The sequence below is a fragment of the Gobius niger genome (assembly GCF_951799975.1).
Source record: "Gobius niger genome assembly, chromosome: 22".
Lineage (NCBI taxonomy): Eukaryota > Metazoa > Chordata > Actinopteri > Gobiiformes > Gobiidae > Gobius > Gobius niger.
Genome location: NC_136873.1, coordinates 11,913,718 through 11,939,857, shown reverse-complemented (window position 1 = coordinate 11,939,857; position 26,140 = coordinate 11,913,718). Strand labels below are relative to the sequence as shown.

The 26,140-nt window shown below is 40.5% G+C and overlaps 1 protein-coding gene across 5 annotated transcripts; it reads right to left on the bottom strand.

Annotated features, from left to right (window-relative positions):
* Nucleotides 1–4,242: 4,242 nt before the first annotated feature.
* tbc1d22b (TBC1 domain family, member 22B) lies at nt 4,243–26,140 on the bottom strand. Of its 5 annotated transcripts, XM_079580763.1 has the most exons (14): nt 25,761–26,135; nt 20,309–20,365; nt 16,560–16,731; nt 15,335–15,482; nt 12,178–12,345; nt 12,041–12,111; nt 10,595–10,723; nt 8,863–8,928; nt 7,180–7,294; nt 6,999–7,105; nt 6,815–6,890; nt 5,614–5,741; nt 4,479–4,574; nt 4,243–4,407 (listed from the first exon to the last, which is right to left on the bottom strand). In XM_079580763.1, exons 1-14 carry the CDS (start codon nt 25,814–25,816, stop codon nt 4,279–4,281), a joined length of 1,518 nt encoding a protein of 505 aa, XP_079436889.1. In that variant the 5' UTR covers nt 25,817–26,135; the 3' UTR covers nt 4,243–4,278. The 5 variants fall into 5 exon arrangements, with proteins under 5 accessions (XP_079436889.1, XP_079436887.1, XP_079436886.1 ...); XM_079580761.1 differs by having other exon boundaries at nt 6,815–7,105; nt 20,309–20,424; nt 25,761–26,140; XM_079580760.1 differs by having other exon boundaries at nt 6,815–7,105; nt 25,761–26,139.

Sequence of the window (26,140 nt, the reverse complement as noted above, 5' to 3'; positions counted from 1 at the left end):
GAGAGGTCTTTGAGAGGTCTCTGAGAGGTCTTTGAGAGGTCTTTAAGAGGTCTTCAAGAGGTCTCTGAGAGGTCTTTAAGAGTTCTTTGAGAGTTCTCTGAGAGGTCTTTAAGAGGTCTCTGAGAGGTCTTTAAGAGGTCTCTGAGAGGTCTTTAAGAGGTCTCCGAGAGGTCTTCAAGAGGTCTCTGAGAGTTCTCCGAGAGGTCTTTAAGAGGTCTCCGAGAGGTCTTTGAGAGGTCTTTGAGAGGTCTTTAAGAGGTCTTTAAGAGGTCTCCGAGAGTTCTCTGAGAGTTCTCCGAGAGGTCTTTGAGAGTTCTCCAAGAGGTCTCTGAGAGGTCTTTGAGAGTTCTCCGAGAGGCCTTTGAGAGTTCTCCGAGAGGTCTTTGAGAGTTCTCCGAGTGGTCTTTGAGAGTTCTCCGAGAGGTCTTTAAGAGTTCTCCAAGAGGTCTTTAAGAGTTCTCCGAGAGGTCTTTGAGAGGTCTCCGAGAGGTCTTTGAGAGTTCTCCGAGAGGTCTTTAAGAGTTCTCCAAGAGGTCTTTAAGAGTTCTCCGAGAGGTCTTTAAGAGTTCTCCGAGTGGTCTTTGAGAGTTCTCCGAGAGGTCTCTGAGAGTTCTTTGAGACGTCTCCGAGAGTTCTTTGAGACGTCTCCGTGTCTCAAGCAGCTGTGGTAAGACACAGGAGCGAGAATGTTGCAAGGTTAAGGACAACAAACGGTGCTCGTGACACAGCAGCTCGAGACACGTAGACCTCTCGGAGACCATGCGGAGACTATGGAGACTCGCATCATCTCCAGGGGACAACAGTAAATACTTCTGACTGCCGGGTTTGAGAGAGAGACCGGACGTTCTCCTCTGTCCCGACTCTGGTCTGGGACATTTCATCCACAGGACGGGAAATGGTCTGAGATTGTCTTTCTGCCGCCAAACTAAACCCTCGTCTTTCACCCGGACGGGGCGGGACTCGGATGTTGCTCCATCTGTATCATTGATCGTCTTGTTCATGGAGCTTTAACCCTTGTGCACCGTTAGTGTCGTCCGCCTCACACTTGGTCACTTTTTAACCCGTAATATGGCCAGAACTTCAACTTGGACATGTTCTATTATCGATTCCACATTGTGTAGTCCAGGGGTCACCAACCTTATTTCAGCTGAGGGCTACTTTAAGAGCATTAAGTTGTTCGAGGGCTACCAGTTAAAAACAAATCCTAAAGACTTAAACGTACACTGTTCACTTATAGGATATTGACCCCATATTATATTAAAATAGCTTTATTTTAAACTCATACTGAGTCACAAGAACCGAAATAACTGTAATTGTAAGAATTAGATTCAAGAAAATGAAGTGTTTTACACTTTAGAAAAAGTCCCAAGGGCTACTGGACATTCCCCAAAGGGCCCCTGGGTGCCCGCGGGCACCACGTTGGTGACCCCTGGTGTAGTCTATATGTAAAAGGCTGAGTATTTGCTTTAGGGCTGGGTCCTGTTACATTCTTTCTCGATACGATACTTTAACAATACTTTTTTTGATAGCTATAATAAAGTATTTGTCATATAGAACCAGAAAACAGATTAATAATGTTCATTTCTTCCTTTTCCTTCCATTTCTTCTACATTTGTATCGTTTATTTGAGGTGAAACAACCAAGAAATGTCCATTAACGACAAAAAAGTTATGTGTATTTTTTCCCCTCATTTTCCCCCAAATTTTCCATATATTTTCAATTTTATAAAAAGAAAAATTCCCCAAATTTTCCAAAATTTTTTACAAATATTTTTCCTTAATTTTTCACCAATGTTTTATTCCCCCCCCCCCCAATTTTTTTTTTTCTTATTTAATTCCCAACATTTTCCCTGAAATTGTAGATTTTTTTGTCTTTTTTTGTCTAATTTTTAACCAATTTTTCCCCCCAAAATTTTCCAAATGTTACTCCCTAAATTTTCGCAAATTTTCTAATTTTTCCCCCAAATTTTCCTGAAATTTTTGATATTTTTCCCATTTTACCCCCAATATTGCCCCAAATTTTTGAATATTTTTCCTAAATGTTTCCCCAATGTTTTATTTTTTTCCCCACATGTCATTCCCTAAATTTTCGCCAATTTTTCTAGTTTTTCCCCCCTAATTTTCCTGAAATTTTTCATCTATTTTCAATTTTATAAAAAAAAAAACCCAACATTTTTGAATATTTTTCCTTAATTTTCCCCCAATGTTTTATCTTTTTCCTCCAAAAATCCAGTTTTTTTCTTATTAAATTCCCAACATTTTCCCCCAAATTGTAGATTTTTTGTCTCTTTTATGTCTAATTTTTAAATATTTTTTTCCCTCAAATTTTTAACCAAATGTCATTCCATAAATTTTCCCAAATTTTTCTACAGTTTTTTTCTCAAAATTGTATTGAATTTTTTGATATTTTTATCATTATACCCCCAATATTGCCCCAAATTTTCCACAATTTTTGAATATTTTTCCTAAATTTTTCCCCAATGTTTTATTTTTTCCCCAAAAAAAGCCCATGTTTTTTCTAATTTAATTCCCAACATTTTCCCCGAAATTGTAGATTTTTTTGTCTAATTTTTAACCAGTTTTTTTCATGTTTTTCCCCCATATTTTCCAAATGTCATTCCATAAATTTTCGCCAATTTTTCTACAGTTTTTCCCCCAATTTTCTTGAAATTTTTGATATTTTTCCCATTTTACCCCCAAATTTTCCTGTTATTTCCCAAATTTCCCACTTGTTGTTCCCAGTTTGAAACCTTTTTGTGTCTATATCAGCCTGGTGTTGTTTGACGGTGCGTTGCTTCGGTGCACAAGGGCGGGTTAAACCACATGGACGTCTGTCTGAAACAAGAAAACCTTCAGGTCCTTGGACGTTCCCGAAGCGTCTCCGGGCGTTTGTGCTTCTGTCGTCAGGCCTCACAGTGATTCTGGCTCTGACTTTCCCACAGTTCCTTAAACTCTGATTGTACGAAGCAGATTCTCCCACGAGTCCAGGAGCGACATGTTTCCAGCGAACTGAGCCTGAGGAGGAAAAGCATCGAACTCTGCTCAGATAAGAGTTTATCGGATAAAGAGACAGAGTTAGGCTGAAAACCCCCGCCTGAACCGAGCGCATTCTCTCCAGTTCCTTTGTGTTGTTGTAGTATTTTGTGACTTTCTTTTCACATCACATTTTTGCCACTTTTGTCAAATTTTCGTCCCTTTTTTCAACCAATTTTTCATAATTGTTGTCTCTTTTTCATCAAATTTCGTCCATTTTTTTCATAATTTTTTGTCTCTTTTTCATCCAATTTTCGTCACATTTTCATCCAATTTTTAGTCTATTTTTCATCAACTTCTTGTCAATTTTTCATAATTGTTTTGTCTCTTTTTCATCAAATTTTCGGCCATTTTTTTCATATTTTTTTTTGTCTCTTTTTCAGCCATTTTTTGTCCCTTTTTCATCAAATTTTTATTCATTTTTTTAATCAAGTTTTTGTTCCTTTTTCATCAAATTCTTCGTCCCTTTTTCCTACCAATTTTTCATTATTTTTTTGTCTCTTTTTCATCCAATTTTCGTCACATTTTCATCAAATTTTTAGTCAGTTTTTCATCAATTTTTCATGAATTTTTTGTCACTTTTTGTTGCTCCTTTGTGGCTTTTCTTTTGCATTTGTCACATTTTTCAACACATTTTCACCTGTTTTTATTGTCAAATATTTGTCTCTTTCTCATCAAATTTTCGTCCATTTTTTTCATAATTTTTTTTGTCTTTTTCATCAAATTTTTTGTCCCTTTTTCATAATTTTTTGTTTCTTTTTCATCCATTTTTTGTCCCTTTTTCAAATTTTTTTGTTTCTTTTTCATCCATTTTTTGTCCCTTTTTCATCATTTTCTTGTCAATTTTTCATGAATTTTTTGTCATTTTTTGTTGCTCTTTTGTGGCTTTTCTTTGGCATTTGTCACAGTTTTCAACACATTTTTGTCTCTTTTTTATTGTCATTTTCGTCACATTTTTGTTGCGTTTTCCTCCTCATTTTCTTCCTGATTTGTCGATATTTTTTCCGTACGCTTGTAGATTTGGGTAAAGCCAAACTGGAGAGAATGTGCTCGGTTTTGTTTTCCTACGTTTGGAAACTGGACGAGCTCGTTTTGTATCCGTTTCTTTCTAATCTGAACAAAGTGTGGCCCCGGTTTGTTTCTGATCTGCATCGTCTCTGCGTCCCGTCCTCCGGGTTCTCAGCGACGAGTCCCGGCGGCGGAGGGTTTCCCCCGTTGTACGTGTTGTGGGTCCGTCCGGCTCTTCTCATCTCTTGTAGTGGCTGGGCGCGTCGGCGAACATGTACTTCAGTCTGTAGGCCTCGGCCAGAAGCAAACCCACCTCCTCGTTGCCCCAGTGGATCGTGGGAAGGTTCTGCAGCAGCATCAGGAGACCCTGGACGAGCGGATCACAAACATTTACAAGGAAAACCAGTGAAGTGAAACCAGAGTTGAGGTGGAAAGTACCTGGAAGTCGGCGATGGAGAGGATGTCTTTGCGCCACTTGATGAGGAAGGCGGCGCAGACGTACAGGTGGAAGAGAGAGAAGCCCTCGGACTCAGCCTGGAATCACAAAAACACACATTCACACGTCTGCAACAAATCAAATACTTTAGAGCCCAAAGTTGGCCCACCAGAGAGTGACCTACTTATGCGCTGCGTGTGGTTAAGACTAATAATAATAATAATAGTCAATAATAATAACTCTCTTTCATTCATTCTCAATGGAAAAAATAAAATAAAAAATAAAGGATAGCGCCTTTAACCTCTTAACTCCCGCCTGAACCGAGAGGATCTTTTTCCTCACGTCATCAGATTTTTTTCTCCATCATTTTTTTGTTGGGTGTTCAACTCATTTTTGTAACTTTTTTTGTCATTTTTTTGTCACATTTTTCGTCAATTTTTTATCAAATTTGTGTCCATTTTTTTGTCATTTTTTGTCATTTTTTTTGTCATTTTTTGTATTTTTTTTGTCACATTTTGTCAATTTTTTGTCATTTTTTTTGTCAAATTTTTATCACATTTTTGTCAATTTTTTTGTCATTTTTTCATCCATTTTTTGTCATTTTTTCATCCATTTTTTGTCAATTTCTTGTGACATTTTTGCTACTTTTTCATCAATTTTTTGTCATTTTTTTGTCAAATTTTTGTCATTTTTTTGGTCATTTTTTGTCATTTTTTTGTCACATTTTTGTGTCACATTTTTGTCATTTTTTGTCACATTTGTGTAATTTTTTTTGTCACATTTTGTCAAATTTTTGTCATTTTTTTTGTCATTTTTTTGTCAAATTTTTATCACATTTTTGTCAAATGTTTTTGTCATTTTTTCGTCCATTTTTTGTCAATTTCTTGTGACATTTTTGCCACTTTTTCATCAATTTTTCATCACATTTTAATGTCAATGTTTTCTCACTTCTTTGTCACATTTCCATCATTGTTTTCGTCTCAGTTCTGTCGCTATTTTCACACCTTTTTCCCAGAAGCTTTTGGACTGGGGTAAAGCCAAACTGGAGAAAATGTGCTCGGTTCAGGCGGGAGTTAAGGGGTTGAAGTGCAATGCATTCTGGGTACTGTGACGCCTAACATGGATGGATGTTTAAACCTGGTAAGTGTCCCAGAGGCGGATGGTGCAGCGCAGGGGCAGCTCCCTCATCAGCAGGTTATTCATCCACCGAAAGGCGAACTGCAGGTACTCCACTTCATATCGGCAGAAGTGGAGGTGCACGTCCTCTGCAGAAACAACAAACATCAGAGTCAGTGAAGGTCCTACACCCTCAAAACACCAGAGAGAGACAGTGAAGGTCCTAAAGCCTCTAAACACCAGAGAGAGACAGTGAAGGTCCTAAAGCCTCTAAACTCCAGAGAGAGACAGTGAAGGTCCTAAAGCCTCTAAACATCAGAGAGAGTCAGTGAAGGTCCTAAACCCTCTAAACACCAGAGAGAGTCAGTGAAGGTCCTAAAGCCTCTAAACACCAGGGAGAGTCAGTGAAGGTCCTAAAGCCTCTAAACACCAGAGAGAGTCAGTGAAGGTCCTAAAGCCTCTAAACACCAGAGAGAGTCAGTGAAGGTCCTAAACCCTCTAAACGCCAGAGAGAGTCAGTGAAGGTCCTAAACCCTCTAAACACCAGAGAGAGACAGTGAAGGTCCTAAACCCTCTAAACATCAGAGAGAGTCAGTGAAGGTCCTAAACCCTCTAAACACCAGAGAGAGACAGTGAAGGTCCTAAACCCTCTAAACATCAGAGAGAGACAGTGAAGGTCCTAAAGCCTCTAAACACCAGAGAGAGACAGTGAAGGTCCTAAAGTCTCTAAACACCAGAGAGAGACAGTGAAGGTCCTAAAGCCTCTAAACACCAGAGAGAGACAGTGAAGGTCCTAAAGCCTCTAAACACCAGAGAGAGTCAGTGAAGGTCCTAAAGCCTCTAAACACCAGAGAGAGACAGTGAAGGTCCTAAAGCCTCTAAACACCAGAGAGAGACAGTGAAGGTCCTAAACCCTCTAAACACCAGAGAGAGTCAGTGAAGGTCCTAAAGCCTCTAAACACCAGAGAGAGACAGTGAAGGTCCTAAAGCCTCTAAACATCAGAGAGAGACAGTGAAGGTCCTAAAGCCTCTAAACACCAGAGAGAGACAGTGAAGGTCCTAAACCCTCTAAACACCAGAGAGAGTCAGTGAAGGTCCTAAAGCCTAAAAAACATCAGGAAGAGTCAGTGAAGGTCCTAAAGCCTCTAAACATCAGAGAGAGTCAGTGAAGGCCCTAAAGCCTCTAAACACCAGAGAGAGACAGTGAAGGTCCTAAACCCACCGTCGATACGTCCGATCAGCTCCTCCAGCGCCTTCACTTTGTTCTGGATTCCCGGCTGAGCGAACGTGTAGTTGTCCTTCAGAAAACAGAAAAAAAAACATTTGAAACTGCGGCGTTTGTGGAGGGGAACCTGACCGAGGAACCTACAGAGACACATCACAGTGAGAACAGAGAGAAGACGAACCTGGATTCCGTCGAGTAACTTGCTCATGCACCAGAAGCTGTCGGCCTCGATGTTCCTCTGAGTTTCTAACGGAAGCGCCGCCACGTCAAAGTTCTCCATGTCGTCCTCTGAAAGACAAACGCGCTGATGTTTCTTGCCCAGCCTCTGCGAGCTCACGTTGGAACCTCTTGGTCTCACTCACCCACAAACTCTGAGAGGAAGACCACGAAGAACGGCGTGACCAGGTCGTTGATGCCCTGCACGTACCCGCTGGCCGGGTGCCGGATCGCCCAGATGAACAGGATCCGCTCGAACACCTGGAGGAGGAGGAAGCTCTGCAAGGTTACATCCAAGTGCTGTTTGGAAGATCTGCAAATGTACTACACTGAGTTTATCTCCAGTGTCAGGACATGGGGGAAACTTTGGGGGACTTTTTAAGTATCGATATTGGGCAAAAAGTATCGATACTAATTTGCATATGTAAAAAGAAGGCGGGGCAGCGATTATCAACACAAAAGTATGATTTATTTCTTTGTTCTGAGTCAAAACAGTCACAACAGCAAAGGATTAAACCGAACCAGGCTGATCATTCTGCTTTAGGTTCTGTTTGTCATTTAAGTATTAATTTTAAATGTTGTTTATGTATTTAATTTCACATTAGTATTGTTTAATTAACCAGTTAAAGTAATGTCATTTTAATTGACCAGTTAATTATATAAAATAACCAGTTTTAGAAATGTATATTGATTGAAATACATTCACCCATATGAAATGACCAGTATCGGTATCGGTATCGACAAAAATGACCCCAAAAGTATCGGTATCGTATCGATTCCAAAAAATGTGGTATCGCCCATCCCTAATAAAATTGTCAATTTTTCTTCAATTACTATTATTGTTTTACAAATTACAAAGATTGAGAAAACATGGGGGAAATTTGGGATAAAAGGGGGAACAATTTATTATTTATTTTTTTTAAAAGAAGAAAAATTGTGGACTATTGTGAATTAAAAAAAGAAATCAGGGGAAAATTAAGAAAAAATTGGGATTTTCTTTTTTTAAATGGAAAAATGTGGAAATATTATTAGAAAATTTGGTATAAAATGCAGAGAAAATAAGGGAAAGTGTTTTTTCTTTCCTTTTCCAGTGTGTTCAGGATTATCATTATCTTTTTGAGCTACGAAGAAACCTACATTTATATGTTTTTTTAGCAAATGTTGGCATTTTTCTGACTTCTCTGCTAAAGCATCGCTTTATCCTCATTCTCGAGAAAGTCCCCAAAACTATCGAGGACTGTGCCTTGATGTTCGGGCTGGGAAAAAAATCTATTTGATTTAAAAACCGAGTTGGTAGGTCAAATTGATTCATTTTTTTTTTTTTTTAACGCTTTTTCTTTTTATTTATTTATTATTATTATTTTATACTTCTTTTTTTCAGATTTATTTATATTATTTTTTTTAGCTCTCTGCTCAGAGGAAGAAGAACAGAGCCACCTATGGATTATTTGTTGTTTTATTTGCTCAATCCAAAAACAGTATAACTAATCTGGATGTTTAATGATCTTTGTTGCACAGTGACTTTTCAGTGAGAGAAAGGATTTGCCTTTTCAATTTTGTTTATATTGATGATGCACTTTAATTAAACACACCAAATATATATATTCAATATATATTTACAGTTTGCAGTCATTTTGTTTAAATGGGGGGAAAAAAATTGCCCGCTCTACATGATGTAAAAGTCTAAATGTTAAGTGATCTATAATCGAGCCACAGCAGAAGTCACTATCGGCACTTCCTCTTTCACAAAACCACAACTTCCTAGAGGAAAACCAGATCCTTTTATCACACATGACTCGAGCTTATTCTCATTTCTCTAAGGTCGTTACCTCCTGAACGGCCGGCTGCTGGAACAGGGGGATCAGGGGGTTGGTTCTGGGGATGTCGATGTGGATCTGTCCAAACACAAAGGAACAAATATTATTAAATATATAAACATCAGCTACAAAAGTCCTGGTTTGAGAAGTTTCATGGATGCACCTTTGCTCTGTGTTCTGAGGTAAAAAGATGAGCTTTAGTTAACCTCTTAACTCCCGCCTGAACCGAGAGGATTGTCACATTTTTGTAATTTTTTTGTCAAATTTTTATCACATCTTTGTCATATTTTTGTATTTTTTGTCACATTTTTGTAATTTTTGTGTCAAATTTTTATCAAATTTTTGTCCAATTTTTATCACATTTTTGTCATATTTTTGTAATTTTTTTGTCACATTTTGTAATTTTTTTGGTCATTTTTTGGTCATTTTTTGTCAATTTCATGTGACATTTTGTCATTTTGTTCTGAGGTAAAAAGATGAGCTTTAGTTAACCTCTTAACTCCCGCCTGAACCGAGAGGATCTTTTTCCTCACGTCATCAGATTTTTTTTCCATCATTTTTTTGTTGGGTATTTAACTCATTTTTGTAACTTTATTTGTTATTTTTTTGTCGATTTTTTATCACATTTTTGTATTTTTTTCGGAAATTTTTTATCACATTTTTGTCACATTTCTGTAATTTTTTGTCAAATTTTTATCACATTTTTGTCTTTTTTTGTAATTTTTTTGTCATATTTTTGTAATTTTTTTGTCAATTTTTCATCAATTTTTTGTAATTTTTTTGTCACATTTTTATCACATTTTTGTTATATTTTTGTAATTTTTTTGTCACATTTTTGTAATTTTTTGGTCAAATTTTTGTAATTTTTTTGTCAATTTTTCATCAATTGTTTGTAATTTTTTTGTCACATTTTTATCACATTTTAGTTATATTTTTGTAATTTTTTGTCACATTTTTGTAATTTTTTGGTCAAATTTTTATCACATTTTTGTTATAAAATTTTTGTCATCTTTTTTGTAAATGTTTTTGTAATTTTTTTGTAATTTTTTGTAATTTTTTTGTCATATTTTAGTAATTTTTTTGTCAATTTTTCATCAATTTTTTGTATTTTTTTTGTCACATTTTTATCACATTTTTGTTATATTTTTGTAATTTTTTTGTCACATTTTTGTAATTTTTTGGTCAAATTTTTATCACATTTCTGTAAAAAAATTTGTTACATTTTTGTCAATTTTTGTCATCTTTTTTGTAAAAAATTTTGTCATTTTTTTGTCATTTTTTGTGACATTTTTGCCTCTTTTTCATCCATTTTTCATCACTTTTTTGTCAATGTTTTCTCACTTTTTTGTCACATTTCCATCATTGTTTTCCTCTCAGTTTTGTCTCTATTTTCACACCTTTTTTCCAGAAGCTTTTGGATTGGGGTAAAGCCAAACTGGAGAAAAAGGTGCTCGGTTCAGGTGGGAGTTAAGGGGTAAATAAGTGCTGCGTTTGTGTTGCAATGGAAAGACCAAGTGCTTCTCTTTGGTCCTCGATGCCGCCCCCTAGTGGCCAATGGCGACTCCAGCAGGTTTGTTGTAATATGGAAACCAATGGGGACTTTACACATGTATAAAACCACTAAAAGGCCTGGCTCCAAAGACTTATTTTACTTATTTTTAAAAATACTGTTTCAAAATCAGTATTGAGACAACACTAGCAGTGAGTACCTGTCTGTAGGTGAGTTCCCGTCTGTGGTGAGTACCTGTCTGTAGGTGTCCCTGTGCGGCTCGTCCGTCCTGGAGTCGTAGTATTGCTCGATGAAGCCGAAGTACTCCTCTCGTTTCCGCTGCAGCACCTGCTCCCTGCGCTCGGTGTTTGCCGGGAGGTAACCCTGGGAAACCACAGGGAGAAGCTCATTCGCCAAACACCGGCAGCACGAGTGAATCTGAATAAACTTCACTGAACTTCGGATGACATTAAGGCGTCATTGTTCAGAAGGTCGGGGGCTCGAGTCCCGCCTCCTGAAGGTGCAAGACACTGCACTTCCTGCCTCCAGATTACAACGCCGGGAAAAGAAGGAAGGAAAAGAAAGAAAGAAGTAAAGAAGGAAGGAAGGAAAAGAAAGAAGTAAAGAAAGAAGGAAGGAAAAGAAAGAAGTAAAGAAAGAAGGAAGGAAAAGAAAGAAGTAAAGAATGAATGAAGGAAAAGAAAGAAAGAAGTAAAGAAAGAAGGAAGGAAATGAAAGAAGTAAAGAAAGAAGGAAGTAAAGAAAGAAGTAAAGAAAGAAGTAAAGAAAGAAGGAAGGTAAGAATGAATGAAGGAAAAGAAAGAAAGAAGTAAAGAAAGAAGTAAAGAAAGAAGGAAGGAAATGAAAGAAGTAAAGAAAGAAGTAAAGAAAGAAGGAAGGTAAGAATGAATGAAGGAAAAGAAAGAAAGAAGTAAAGAAAGAAGTAAAGAAAGAAGTAAAGAAAGAAGGAAGGAAATGAAAGAAGTAAAGAAAGAAGTAAAGAAAGAAGTAAAGAAAGAAGGAAGGTAAGAATGAATGAAGGAAAAGAAAGAAAGAAGTAAAGAAAGAAGGAAGGAAATGAAAGAAGTAAAGAAGGAAGGAAGAAAAAGAAAGAAGTAAAGAAAGAAGGAAGGAAAGAAGGAAGTAAAGAAAGAAGTAAAGAAAGAAGGAAGTAAAGAAAGAAGTAAAGAAAGAAGGAAGTAAAGAATGAATGAAGGAAAAGAAAGAAGGAAGTAAAGAAAGAAGTAAAGAAAGAAGGAAGGAAGGAAGGAAGGAAGGAAGGAAGGAAGGAAGGAAGGAAGGAAGGAAGGAAGGAAGAAAGAAAGAAAGAAAGAAAGAAAGAAAGAAAGAAAGAAAGAAAGAAAGAAAGAAAGAAAGAAAGAAAGAAAGAAAGAAAGAAAGAAAGAAAGAAAGAAAGAAAGAAAACTGCACTTATATGGTGAGTCTGGTGTTATAAGTGATTTGCCTCAGGTGCTCTGTGGAGCGGGTCACACTGTTTTTAATGCAGGCTAGCTGATACCATAGACATGCACTAGCCTAGCGCCACAACAAATATAAAAACTGCATGAAATACAAAAAAAAAATATCTCCATAAATCAGCAACACTCTGGATAACGAGGAAATGAGGCCCTATGTCATAAAGCCACACTGGAGAGAAAGGTTGAAACACACAATGTCCCGGCAGAAACATGTCACACTCACAGAGAGCAGCCTCCAGGTGACGGGCCGGACCTCCCGAGGAATCCCCGACCAGCTGTGCTTCCTCAGCTCGTCTGAAACATCACACACGGGCGTCAGGACTGAGGACTTAGTGGACAGACTAAGACTCCGGGCCGTACCGAGGTCTGCGCTCGGCGAGGAGAGCAGCTGCCGGAACTTGTCGAGGCGGCTCTTCTCCCGGATCGTCATAGGGGGCGCTCCCGAGGAGTTCTGGTCCGAGATCCGAGCCACGAGGGGGATGACGGGGCGCACGGGGAGGGACGGCTGCTTCTGGAGGCTGGAGCGGCCTGGACAGAAACACACGCACGAAAACTGACCCCAAATCCGAAAAGAGGGAAAACGTGTGCGGGTACCGATTGGTCAACGGTGTCAACAATGTCACAACACCGCAGCGCTAGGCTAATGCTACTACGAAGCTTCAACTTGGCTACAGTTCTGTCAAGTGGAGGTCAAAGTTGGCGACGCGAAGAAGCGGGACGTATTTCAGTGGATTTAACCCCTTAACTCCCACCTGAACCGAGCACATTTTCTCCAGTTTGGCTTTACCCCAATCCAAAAGCTTCTGGAAAAAAGCTGTGAAAATAGCAACAAAACTGAGACAAAAACAATGATGGAAATGTGAGAAAAAAGTGAGAAAACATTGATGAAAAAGTGGCAAAAATGTCACAAGAAATTCACAAAAAATTGAAGAAAAAATGACAAAAAATGTGACAAAAATTTGATAAAAAATTGACTAAAAAATGACAAAAATGTGACAAAATGTGACAAAAAAGGACAAAAATTGGACAAAAAATTTGATAAAAATTTGACGAAAAAATGACAAAAATGTGACAAAAATGTGACGAAAAAATGACAAAAATGTGATAAAAAAATGACAAAAAAATGACAAAACTTTGATAAAAATGTGACAAAAAATGACAAAAATTTAATAAAAATTTGACAAAAAAAAAAAGACAAAAATGTGACAAAACTTTGATAAAAAATGTGACAAAAATGTGACAAAATGTGATAAAAAAATGGACCAAAAAATGACACAAATTTGACACAAATTTGACAAAAATGTGATAAAAATTTGACCAAAAAATGACAAAATGTGACAAAATGTGACAAAAAAAATGACAAAAATGTGACAAAAATTTGATTAAAAATTGCCAAAAAAATGATGGAAAAAAAATCTGATGACGTGAGGAAAAAGATCCTCTCGGTTCAGGCGGGAGTTCAGAGGTTAATAAGAAAAGGAGACGGGCGTCAGCCTCGAGATGGAGGAGACAGCGGAGAGAGGCGAGCGGAGAAAGCGGGGAGGCTAGCCGCCGTTAGCCACCGTTAGCGACGAGGTGAAGCTGAGCAGTTCGTCTCCAAACTCAGTAAGCGCCGCTAAACTCTGTTCGTGATTGAAATGTAGCTGGAAAAGGTGTTTGTCGTGGACTTTTGGTGATATAAAGTTTTGCGTTTGTGCCGCTGGTTTAACAGAGAAGTGAAAAGAAGGAGGCGCGGCGGTGTTTTTCTGTCTTTATATTAGGGCTGCAACGATTAATCGATAAAATCGATTAACTCGATTAGTAAAATGCTTCGAACATTATTTTCCCGCTTCGATTATTCGCTTTATTAATATTTCTCACTAAAACCGCATGAAACGGGGCGGCTTACGCGCCCGGAACCGTAAGTGGCGCTTGTTTCCGCACGGCCGCTTCTGAAGAGCACAGCTCTATGGTTGTAAACACCAAAGCGGAGCTCGCTGTGCTAAACCTCGTAGCCGGGCAGAGCCAGGTAGCGGAGCAGAGAACCAGGCTGTTGTAATCATCAAAACACGGCTCAAACAAGAACAAACTCCGCAACGAGAGGCGAAGACGGGACGGAGCCGAACGAGGCGAAAGGACACGACTCCCCCGCTCCGCTACCGCCACAACAACACTGACAACTGCATCAGTGATGATTTACCATCAGGACCATCTACACTTTCATCCACTGTTACTTCAAAGTGTGACATAAGGTAAGGTATGACGGCGAACTTATCTCTCCCCCCCTCACCAAACACAGACTTTTACATCCTACTGTATCTACTTCTCCGTTGCTGCAAAGTTTTTTGCGCTAAATATCTTTACGTTGTAGCTACGATTTAAATTAAGATAAATCCACAGATCTCAATAAGGTGACCACCTGTCCCTCTTCTGACTGTCCTGCAGAGCCATGTCGTTCTCTGTTCCTCCTGCTTCACATGTTCCACTTTTTTATTGAAGCCTAACTCATGATTTTTTTGATGATCATTATTTTTTACATCCAACTGCTTTGTAATATATCTGTTGCTCAGTGTTATATAAGTTGCAATAATAAAAAGGTGTTTTTTAGTGGGATTAAAATGCCTGATCTATAAAAAATAATAATAATAATTTCTCTGTCCTTCAAAGTTCTGCCAAATTGTCCCACTGGTCTGTTTAAACTATTTGAGGTGGTCACACTATTTTAAAAGCAGAATAAAACTCCAACAGTCATACTGTCTCATCCGTACTTTAAAGTTTTGCTAATTGACACGTTGATCCCTGCTATAGCAATAGTATGACAAAAATAATTAAAATGCTTCTCCTCTTTTAGGAAACTCCTCTGGTTGAGATCCCGGCAAAGCAATCAATCACCTGAGCTTCAGCAGAACATTTCAAGATTCTGTCTCCATCAGGACCTACTTCACCTGAATAAGAATAAAAGTACTGATTTAAAAGACACTCTGAAGCTGCTCTCTCTCCTCATCATGGACATAAGGACAGGTGTCTCTTTATGAGAGTGAAATGTTGCGGCTTTTGGGACAAACTGAAGAAATTAAGAATAAATATATGCTATTTCTAGCAGAAAAATCCTTTGTTTAAAACTGTTTTTTATTATCCGATTAATCGATTAATCGATGTAAATAATCGATAGGTTAATCGATTACTAAAATAATCGATAGTTGCAGCCCTACTTTATATCACTCTGTCATTCCCATTTGGGACGGTAAAATCACCCACGTTTCTCATAATCGGCCGACCCGACTCTGTGTGACCGCCTTCGACTAGACGCAACTCGAGGAGACTCTGCACGACTGAGAATTAGAGCGAAATCGGGAATAAAAGTCGTGTAGTGTGTGCTGACCTTTACACACAGATTTATGTTTATGCATTTACACAAAGACTCCACATGTTTGTTGTTATGTCTATGAGTGTCCTCACTAAGATAGCAGTACAAGATGTGTGTTTGTGTGTGTGTGTGTGAGCCGCTCAGTGTTATTAATCCTGTTTGATCCTGTACCTGAGGAGCTGAGGTTGTCTTCACTGTTGGACTTCAGGACGGTCCCGTTCAGGCTCTCGTCGTCCGGGGTCAGAGGGTCAGACGGAGCCTCGTCCTGAGGGTCAGAGGTCGTCTCGGCGCAGTCGGCGGCGCTGCTCCGAGAGTCCAGCTGAAGGCGACCGACATGAGGAACACGTTTTACAGCTGGGATGAAAAATATCACTTTCTGCACAAACTGTCTCTGCTTCAGGCCCAGAGAAATGCACTTCTCCTCTTAGATAAAAAGGACCTGAAAGAGCTTGAATTGAGTTTTTTTCACATTTTTGTTGAATTTTTGTCTAATTTTTGTTGAATTTTTGTCACATTTTTGTTGAATTTTTGTTGAATTTTTGTTGAATTTTTGTTGAATTTTTGTCACATTTTGTTGAATTTTTGTCACTTTTTGGTAGAATTTTTGTTGAATTTTTGTTGAGTTTTTGTCACATTTTTGTTGAATTTTTGTCACATTTTTGTTGAATTTTTGTCGAGTTTTTGTCACATTTTTGTTGAATTTTTGTCGAGTTTTTGTCACATTTTTGGTCAAATTTTTGTTAATTTTTTGTTGAATTTTTGTTGAATTTTTGTTGATTTTTTGTCACTTTTTGGTTGAATTTTTGTCGAGTTTTTGTCACATTTTTGTAGAATTTTTGTCACATTTTTGTCACTTTTTGGTTGACCTTTTTGTCATTTTTTGTTGAATTTGTGTTGAATTTTTGTCACATTTTTGTTGAATTTTTGTTGAATTTTTGTTGATTTTTTGTTGAATTTTTGTTGAATTTTTGTCACATTTTTGTCACATTTTTGTCACATTTTTGTTGAATTTTTGTCGAATTTTTGTTGAATTTTTGTTGATTTTTTGTCACATTTTTGTTGAATTTTTGTCACATTTTTGTCACATTTTTGTTGCGTTTACATCCTTGTTTTCTTCTCATTTTTGTGGCTGTTTTGGTGTTTTGAAGCTTTTTGATTAGGGTAAAGCCAAACTTGAGAAAATGGGATCCGTTCAGGTGGAAGTTAAGAGGTTAACAGGTATTCAAGTGCTCTTATTTGCGTTATAATATTCATCAAATTCATCTTCAGGGCCAGAGGTTCTATCCTGGAGGGCCGGATTTGGCCCGCGGGCCTGACGTTGCCTCCCCCTGGTGTACATGTTTTATCAGGTGAAATCGGCGTTATCGTGTGTGAGTGGTGTGAGATCGTCTCTGACCTCGGAGTCATTGGATCGGGCGGCCACAGCCGGACGAGGCGCCGACAGGAAGTCTTCCTCCTCCTCGTCATCGATGTCCCAGGCGTCGTTGGTGCTTCGGGCGAATTCGTGGAAACTCGACGCCTTCTTTGTCCTCAGGTTATTCAGATTCAGCTTGGTTTCCTTCAGATACCTGCGCACACAGGAAGCCGGGGTGAGCAAAACATTTAACATCCTTAAATCAAATAAAACTCCCATAAATGAACTCAAAAAAAAAGGACTGAAGTCACGGGTTTCACATCTCTGTCGAATTCCACTGAAATAATGTTCTTTTTACTCTAGTGGAAGAATAAAAGTGTCACAGGCCGAGCTCATGCAGGAACAGACACAGTAACAAATAAACATTACAGACACAGTAGAGCTGCACAAGTTCAAAACAATTCTGTCACACGTCATCGCTGAACATTGTATCAAAGTGAGGAGAGATTTTGATAAAAAGTAAATAGTTTTTTAACCCCTTAACTCGCACCTGAACTGAGCACATTTTCTCCAGCTTTACCCCAATCCAAAAGCTTCTGGAAAAAAGGGGTGAAAATACCGACAAAGTGACAAAAAATGGACGAAAAATTGACGAAAAAGTGACAAAAAATGTACAAAAAAATAACAAAAATGGACATGAAAGTGACAAAAAATGGACAAAAAAGTGATAAGAATTTGACAAAAAATGCGAATAATTTGACAAAAAAATTACAAAAAATTACAAAACAATTACAAAAAATTTACCAAAAATGTACAAAAAAGTGATAAGAATTTGACAAAAAAATTAGAATAATTTGATGAAATAGTGACAAAAAATGTACAAAAAATGTACAAAAAATGTACAAAAAAGTGATAAGAATTTGACAAAAAATGCGAATGATTTGACGAAAAATTTACAAAAAAATTACAAAAAATTTACAAAAAATTTACAAAAAATTTACAAAAAATTTACAAAAAATTTACAAAAAAATTACAAAAAAGTGATAAGAATTTGACAAAAAAATTAGAATAATTTGACGAAATAGTGACAAAAAATGTACAAAAAATGTACTAAAAAATGTACTAAAAATGTACTAAAAAATGTACAAAAAAATGAAAAAAATGTACAAAAAATGTACAAAAAAGTGATAAGAATTTGACAAAAAATGCGAATGATTTGACGAAAAAGTGACAAAAAAATCGAAAAATTGGACGAAACTGCCCAACAAAAAAAGCGATGAAAAAAAATCTGCTGATGTGAGGAAAAAGATCAATTTAGTTTTGTAGGTCTTTCAAATGAGGTGTTACACTGGCCTACAGGATTTGGGTAAAGCTGAACTGGAGAAAATGCTCTCGGTTCAGGCGGTTCAGAGGTTTTTTAGCCATTTTCTGGTGAAATATGAACTTATTTATCACACACAAATAAAGTCAAGTCTAAATCTGGTCCGTATGGATGTTTATTCACAGCAGATTGTTCAGTAGAAGTGAAAAAAACGCACATTTTCTCCAGTTTGTCGTTACCCAAATCTAAAAGCTTCTTGAACGAGTAGAGGCCGACCAATATGGGTTTTTCTAAGGCCGATACCGATATTTTTGGACGATTTTTCCAAATGTCTGGTCTATAATCCTAAAAAAACAACAACAATTGGCCGCCCTAGAACTGGCCGATTTTATTTTATGACTTTAGGTGATCGTATCCTAGTTTCTGTCCCAGCTTTGATTAGTAGCCGTTAGCATTAGCATGTCGTTGCTAGCGATCAAACATGTATTTGTGATGATTTGTGATGATTTGTGCAGCTCTACGTCACAAAGCAAAACTCCGTCTCACAGTAAAAACACGAGGACACTGAGCTCCGGCGGCCAGAGTCATGCAGACGGCCACGGTGCAGGGACAGGAGCATGCGCAGGAGGCGAGGGGGCGGGGTCAGGGGACAGAGGGAGGGGGCGGGGTCAGGGGACAGAGGGAGGGGGCGGGGTTAGGGACAGAGGGAGGGGGCGGGGTCAGGGCCAGAGGGAGGGGGCGGGATCATGGGTCAGAGGGAGGGGCGGGGTTAGGGACAGAGGGAGGGGGCGGGGTTAGGGGACAGAGGGAGGGGACGAGGGTTAGGGGACAGAGGGAGGGGGCGGGGTTAGGGGACAGAGGGAGGGGGCGGGGTTAGGGGTCAGAGGGAGGGGACGAGGGTTAGGGGACAGAGGGAGGGGGCGGGGTTAGGGGACAGAGCGAGGGGGCGGGGTTAGGGGTCAGAGGGAGGGGGCGGGGTTAGGGGACAGAGGGAGGGGGCGGGGTCAGGGACAGAGGGAGGGGGCGGGGTTAGGGGACAGAGGGAGGGGGCGGGGTTAGGGGCCAGAGGGAGGGGGCGGGGTTAGGGGACAGAGGGAGGGGGCGGGGTTAGGGGACAGAGGGAGGGGGGCGGGGTTAGGGGACAGAGGGAGGGGACGGGGTTAGGGGTCAGAAGGAGGGGGCGGGGTTAGGGGACAGAGGGAGGGGACGGGGTTAGGGGACAGAGGGAGGGGGTGGGGTTAGGGGACAGAGGGAGGGGGCGGGGTCAGGGGACAGAGGGAGAGGGCGGGGTCAGGGGACAGAGGGAGGGGGCGGGGTTAGGGGACAGAGGGAGGGGGCGGGGTTAGGGGACAGAGGGAGGGGGCGGGGTTAGGGGACAAAGGGAGAGGGCGGGGTTAGGGGACAGAGGGAGGGGGCGGGGTTAGGGGACAGAGCGAAGGATGAGGGTTTGGAGATGAGGGTTTGGAGATGAAGGTTTGGGGATGAGGGTTTGGAGATGAGGGTTTAGAGATGAGGGTTTGGAGATGAGGGTTTAGAGATGAGGGTTTGGAGATGAGGGTTTGGAGATGAGGGTTTGGAGATGAAGGTTTGGGGATGAGGGTTTGGAGATGAGGGTTTGGAGATGAGGGTTTGGAGATGAAGGTTTGGGGATGAGGGTTTGGAGATGAGGGTTTAGAGATGAGGGTTTGGAGATGAGGGTTTGGAGATGAGGGTTTGGAGATGAGGGTTTGGAGATGAGGGTTTAGAGATGAGGGTTTGGAGATGAGGGTTTGGAGATGAGGGTTTGGAGATGAGGGTTTGGAGATGAGGGTTTAGAGATGAGGGTTTGGAGATGAGGGTTTGGAGATGAGGGTTTAGAGATGAGGGTTTGGAGATGAGGGTTTGGAGATGAGGGTTTGGAGATGAGGGTTTGGAGATGAGGGTTTGGAGATGAGGGTTTGGGGACAGAGTGAAGGACAAGGGTTTGGAGATGAGGGTTTGGAGATGAGGGTGTTTGGGGACGAGGGTTTGGGGACGAGGGTTTGGGGACAGAGTGAAGGACAAGGGTTTGGGGATGAGGGTTTGGGGACAGAGTGAAGGACAAGGGTTTGGGGATGAGGGTTTGGGGACAGAGCGAAGGACGAGGGTTTGGAGATGAGGGTTTGGAGATGAGGGTGTTTGGGGACGAGGGTTTGGGGACGAGGGTTTGGGGACGAGGGTTTGGGGACGAGGGTTTGGAGATGAGGGTTTGGGGACGAGGGTTTGGGGATGAGGTTTGGAGATGAGGGTTTGGGGACAGAGAGAGAGGACGGGGTTACGTAACAGAGTGAGGGGACGGGGTTAGGGGTCAGAGCGAGGGGACGGGGTTAGGGGTCAGAGCGAGGGGACGGGGTTAGGGGTCAGAGCGAGGGGACGGGGTTAGGGGAAAGAGCGAGGGGACAGGGTTAGGGGACAGAGTCGGGGTCGGGCGGCGGCTCGTGCCCACACTCACGTGCGTCGTAAGCGCGGGTCGAGCGGAGGGTGCTGCGCTCCGTAAACCGGCTGGACACTGGGCACAGAGTCGCACAGAGTCACACACTCACTACGTCCAAACATCCACACTTACCGCTGCGGGGGTGAAAACGTGTCTCCGATAAGAACCCAACTGTGCACAACGAGTCGCGCTTTGTAAAAATAAAACCCTACTTTACAAAGAAACAAAACAAACAAATAAAAGCCATAGATGTAATATAATAAAGATGAGCGGGTCCCATTCAGCCCCATTCATTGAAAAAGGTTCCTGTGTGTGAACCTTAATGGCCGCTCTGTCTCCTCCTTCCAATTTTCTGGCTGATAAACAAAACCCAGCGTAGTCACATGGGTCACATGGGTCACATGGGTCGCATGGGTCAGAGCGATTTTTTGAAAAAGAAAAACTCTTTGGAGCCAGAGTTTTAAGCCGTTCGTGGGACGTTTGAAGTCCCGTTAGAATCAACGCCCCCAAGTGTCTCTTGGAGTGTCGGGTCAGAGTGTCAGGTCGACCTCGTTTCAGAGTCGACTGGTCGTGTGTGTTTCTCCCTCTGCCTAGTTTACATTAATGTCCAGGCGGAACCTCTTACACCGAGTCAACAACTAGTGGCTAGTTTTTTTTACCGGTTAGCGGAAACTTTTAGTGCTGCACATGGAGAGAGAGGGAGAGAGAGGAGGAGAGAGGGAGAGAGGAGGAGAGAGGGAGAGGAGGAGAGAGAGGAGAGAGAGAGAGAGAGATGAGAGAGGAGAGAGGAGAGGAGGAGAGAGGGAAAGAAAGAGGAGAGAGAGAGGGGGAAAGAAAGAGGAGAGGGAGAGAAAGAGGAGAGAGAGAGGGAGACAGAGGGGAGAGAGGAGGAGAGAGGGAGAAAGAAAGAGGAGAGAGAGAGGGGGAGAGGGAAGAGAGAGAGAGAGGAGGGAGAGAGGAGTGAGAGAGGAGGAGAGGGAGAAAGAAAGAGGAGAGACAGAGAGAGAGGAGGAGGGAGAGAGAGGAGGAGAAAGGGAGAGAGAGAGGGAGAGAGAGGGAGAGGAGAGAGGGAGAAAGGGAGAGAGAGAGGGGGAGAGGAGTGAGAGAGGAGGAGAGGGAGAAAGAGGTAGAGAGGGAGAAAGAAAGAGGAGAGACAGAGAGAGAGGAGGAGAGAGGGAGAAAGAGGAGAGAGGAGAGAGAGGAGAGAGAGGGAGAAAGAAAGAGGAGAGAGGGAGGGGGAGAGGAGGAGAGAGAGAGAAAGAGGAGAGAGAGAGGGGGAGAGGAGGAGAGAGGGAGAAAGAGGAGAGAGAGAGGGAGAAAGAGGAGAGAGAGAGGGAGAAAGAGGAGAGAGAGAGAAAGAGGAGAGAGAGAGGGGGAGAGGAGGAGAGAGGGAGAAAGAGGAGAGAGAGAGGGAGAAAGAGGAGAGAGAGAGGGAGAAAGAAAGAGGAGAGAGGGAGGGGGAGAGGAGGAGAGAGAGAGAAAGAGGAGAGAGAGAGGGGGAGAGGAGGAGAGAGGGAGAAAGAGGAGAGAGAGAGGGAGAAAGAGGAGAGAGAGAGAAAGAGGAGAGAGAGAGGGGGAAAGAAAGAGGAGAGAGAGGGGGAGAGGAGGAGAGAGGGAGAAAGAGGAGAGAGAGGGGGAGAGGGAAGGAGAGAGGGAGAGGAGAGAGAGAGAGGGAGAGCACACACACAGAGCAAACAGCAGAAAGGTAAAACAACAACAACCTCACAATAGACATAAACAGATAGAAAGGCAACGATGAAATAAAAAATGTGTTAACGTCCTTATAACTGAGACGTTTTTTCCTCCGCTGTTACGATGATCAGAAATCAGAAGTCGTTCAAGCCCAAACTCACACTGAAACATTTGTCCGATCCAAGTTTGAGCCGTGGTTTGTGATGTTTTGGCCTTGTGTGTGTGTGTGTGTGTGTGTGTGTGTGTGTGTGTGTGTGTGTGTGTGTGTGTGTGTGGGGGGGGGGTCAGTCTGATAACGCGGGCGGTTTTACTGTGGTCTTATCGCGGTGCGTTCAGGGACAACGCGGCGTCTCCGGTTTAAGATCAGTGCGAGACAAAGGCCACGCCCGTCCCTCAGAGATCCTCCTCACGCCGTCTCGGATTACACGCCTCCTCCCCCCGGCGTGGACGGGCCGACGCCGCACACTTTGATTAAAATACTAGCATAGAAAGATAAAAACAGTTTCAGTTTGGTCCTAAATTAGTTACTTTAATCGTAATCACCGTCGTTAGTGATGTTTTATTGTAGTTATTTTACAAGAGTCTGTCAAGAGAAGTAAATATACTGCAGTACTGCACAGATAAGAAGGACACACGTGACTTATTCCAAGGTAAAATGATTCATCAAAATCTCCCCGACCTTCATCCACAATCTGTAAATGACCAGGAAACACGGCTCTGGGTAAAACAAGATAACAGGAGCGGAAATACTTCATCCTTTGTTAGTCCTGCAGTACTTTACTTTGAGCTACCTCTGAGTTACTTTGGGCAAAATATAAATATAAAGTTGAATCTTTGTCACATTTTTGTTGAATTTTTGTCACTTTTTTGTTGAATTTTTGTCACTTTTTTGTTGAATTTTTGTCACATTTTTGTTGAGTTTTTGTCACTTTTTGTTGAATTTTTGTCACTTTTTTGTTGAATTTTTGTCACATTTTTGTTGCATTTTTGTCACTTTTTTGTTAATTTTTTGTCACTTTTTTGTTGAATTTTTGTCACTTTTTTGTTGAGTTTTTGTCACTTTTTTGTTGCATTTTTGTCACTTTTTGTTGAATTTTTGTCACTTTTTGTTGATTTTTTGTCATTTTTTGGTTGAATTTTTGTCATTTTTTGGTTGAATTTTTGTCACTTTTTTGTTGAATTTTTGTCACATTTTGGTCAAGTTTTTGTCACTTTTTTGCTGAATTTTTGTCACTTTTTGGTTGATTTTTTGTCACTTTTTGGTCGAATTTTTGTCACTTTTTTGTTGAATTTTTGTCACTTTTTGTTGAATTTTTGTCACTTTTTTGTTGAATTTTTGTCACTTTTTGTTGAATTTTTGTCACTTTTTTGTTGAATTTTTGTCACTTTTTGGTTGAATTTTTTTCAAATTTTTGTTGAATTTTTGTCACTTTTTTGTTTAATTTTTGTCACTTTTTTGTTTAATTTTTGTCACTTTTTTGTTGAATTTTTGTCATATTTTTGTTGAATTTTTGTCATATTTTTGTTGAATTTTTGTCACTTTTTTGTTGAATTTTTGTCACTTTTTTGTTGAATTTTTGTCACTTTTTCGTTGAGTTTTTGTCATATTTTTGTTGAATTTTTGTCACTTTTTGGTTGAATTTTTGTCACTTTTTTGTTGAGTTTTTGTCACATTTTGGTTGAATTTTTGTCACTTTTTTGTTGAATTTTTGTCACTTTTTTTTTGTTGAGTTTTTGTCACAAGGACGGCAACAGCACAAGGAAACGATCAGTTCTGTAGGCCTCAGCTTTCAAATGAGGCGTGACACAGGCCTATGTGAGCTCCAGTCGAGAAACCTTTAGATTTGGGTAAAGCTGAACTGGAGAAAAAGGTGGGGTTTAAGAGGTTAAATGCTCTTGTAACTCGAGTGACTTGAATTGTAATGACTGATATATTACTGTGTTTTGTGTAAGTAATATGTTACATTCCTTAGTTACAGATATAACTACTATACTCTACTATACTACTATACTTTTGTAGTACTGAGTGTATTTTCTCACTTCGGCTTTACCCAAATCTGAAGCTTCCTACCTGGAGTGCAACCACTCATTTGAAAGCTGAGGCCAACAAAACCGATTCAAAACAGATTTTTTTTTAGCTTTTTTGTTGTTTTCATCACATGTTTGTTCCTCTTTAGTCACTCTTTTGTTGTTTTATTGTTGCTTTTCTGGCACGTGTTTGTCCCTTTTTTTTATGTGTTTTTTCATCACTTTTGTGTCGTGTTTTCGTAGTTTTTTTGCCGTGTTTTAGTTGCGTTTTCATCCTCGTTTTTGTCGCTCCATTAACCTCTTAACTCCCGGCTAAACTGACAGCATTTTCTCCAGTTCAGCTTTACCCAAATCCTGTAGGCCAGAGTAACGCCTCAAGCTAAGACCTACAAAACTAAATGGATCTTTTTCCTCACATCAGATTTTTTTTCATCACTTTTTTTGTTGGGCAGTTGTCTCATTTTTGTCATATATTTGTAATTTTTTGTCACTTTTTTGTCACTTTTTCATCATTTTTTTCTCAATTTTTTGTCAATTTTTTGTCACTTTTTTGTCACTTTTTTCAAAAAAATTTGTCAAATTTTTCTCAATTTTTCGTCAATTTTTTCTCACTTATTGTCATTTATTTGTACATTTTTTGTCCCTTTTTCGTCAATTTTTTCGTCAAATTTTTCTCACTTTTTCGTCAATTTTTTGTCACTTTTTCGTCCATTTTTTCTCCATTTTTCATCAAATATTTCTCACTTTTCTGTCAAATTTTTGTCACTTTTTGTAATTTATTTGTACATTTTTTGTACATTTTTTGTCACTTTTTCGTCCATTTTTTCTCACTTTTTTCACATTTTCATCCTTATTTTCGTCTCAGTTTTGTTGCTATTTTCACACCTTTTTTCCAGAAGCTTTTGGATTGGGGTAAAGCTGGAGAAAATGTGCTCGGTTCAGGTGGGACTAAAGGGGTTAACGTTTTTTTTCCAAGACGAGAGGATCTTTTTCCTCACGTCATCAGATTTTTGTAACTTTTTTGTCATTTTTTTCTTTTTTTTTCCCGTCAATTTTTATCACATTTTTGTAATTTTTTTTATCAATTTTTTGTCAATTTTTTATCACATTTTTGTCACATTTTTGCCACTTTTTCATCCATTTTTCGTCCCTTTTTTGCCAACGTTTTCTCACTTTTTTCTCACATTTCCCTCATCGTTTTCGTCTCAGTTCTGTCGCTATTTTCACACATTTTTCCAGAAGCTTTTGGATTGGGGTAAAGCCAAACCGGAGAAAACGTGCTCGGTTCAGGTGGGAGTTAAGGAGTTAAACCTGCTCTGTTTATTTCTGAATCTCCGCTTTGACGCTGTTGTTTTTGTCCGGGACAAGTGTATCTAGTTAATAGTTTTAAACCTCAGCTTTCTACAACACCGCTTCATAGTGTCATTACATGTTATTATATGTTATTACCAGTGAATAAATCGTGTGTTTCTGAACATATGGAGACACTTTTCTAACAGCTGATACGTTAAGCTCAAGGCGTGAAGGAAACCGGATCGTCCACTTGTGTTAGCCATTACTGCACTGTCATAAACGGCCGGTAGTTACTCGGGGAACGGAGTAATAAGCCAATTACAGCCGGTCAAGTAGCTCGATTTACGATGACACGACAAAAGCAAAGCGTGACATAAACAAACCGAAACCCCCCCGTGCCCTTTTTAAGCGAATCCCGACATTATTACACCGCGTTTCTCGACTTCGAAACACGCACCTTCCGGGAACCTTCGCGTTCCTCCTCCAGAAATTGGCCGCGTTATCGGTGGCCATAGTCGGATCCCGCAGCCCCCTTCGCAGCGCGGCGCATCCAGGCTCCTTCCAGCGCCGAAAACCCCGAGGGAAACCCGCTGCGTCTCGTGTGCCCGTCCGTGGCCCCCCGCTGCGGGCACCCGTGGGGCTGCGCGGCCGGCGGAGAGGGGGGGTTTTTACTGGTCCGGGTTCGCGCGCCGAGGCGGTGATGATGGAGCTCTGCGGGCCGCCATCTTGGAGCGGTCGCTGAAGGAGGAGGAGGCGCGTGATTGGCTCAGGCGCCGAACAGGTGCAGCGCGAGCGGCCAATCACAGAGCAGGCATCGGCGCGCGTGGTAAAGATGCC

Excerpts from the sequence above, each read along its gene's own strand:
- tbc1d22b (XM_079580760.1), bottom strand. The coding sequence starts at position 25,816 with ATGGCCACCGATAACGCGGCCAATTTCTGGAGGAGGAACGCGAAGGTT. Across the intron at positions 20,366-25,760 it reads AACGCGAAGGTTCCCGGAAG|TGTCCAGCCGGTTTACGGAG; the intron begins GTGCGTGTTTCG and ends CTCTGTGCCCAG. Across the intron at positions 12,346-15,334 it reads AGACAACCTCAGCTCCTCAG|GCCGCTCCAGCCTCCAGAAG; the intron begins GTACAGGATCAA and ends GTTTCTGTCCAG.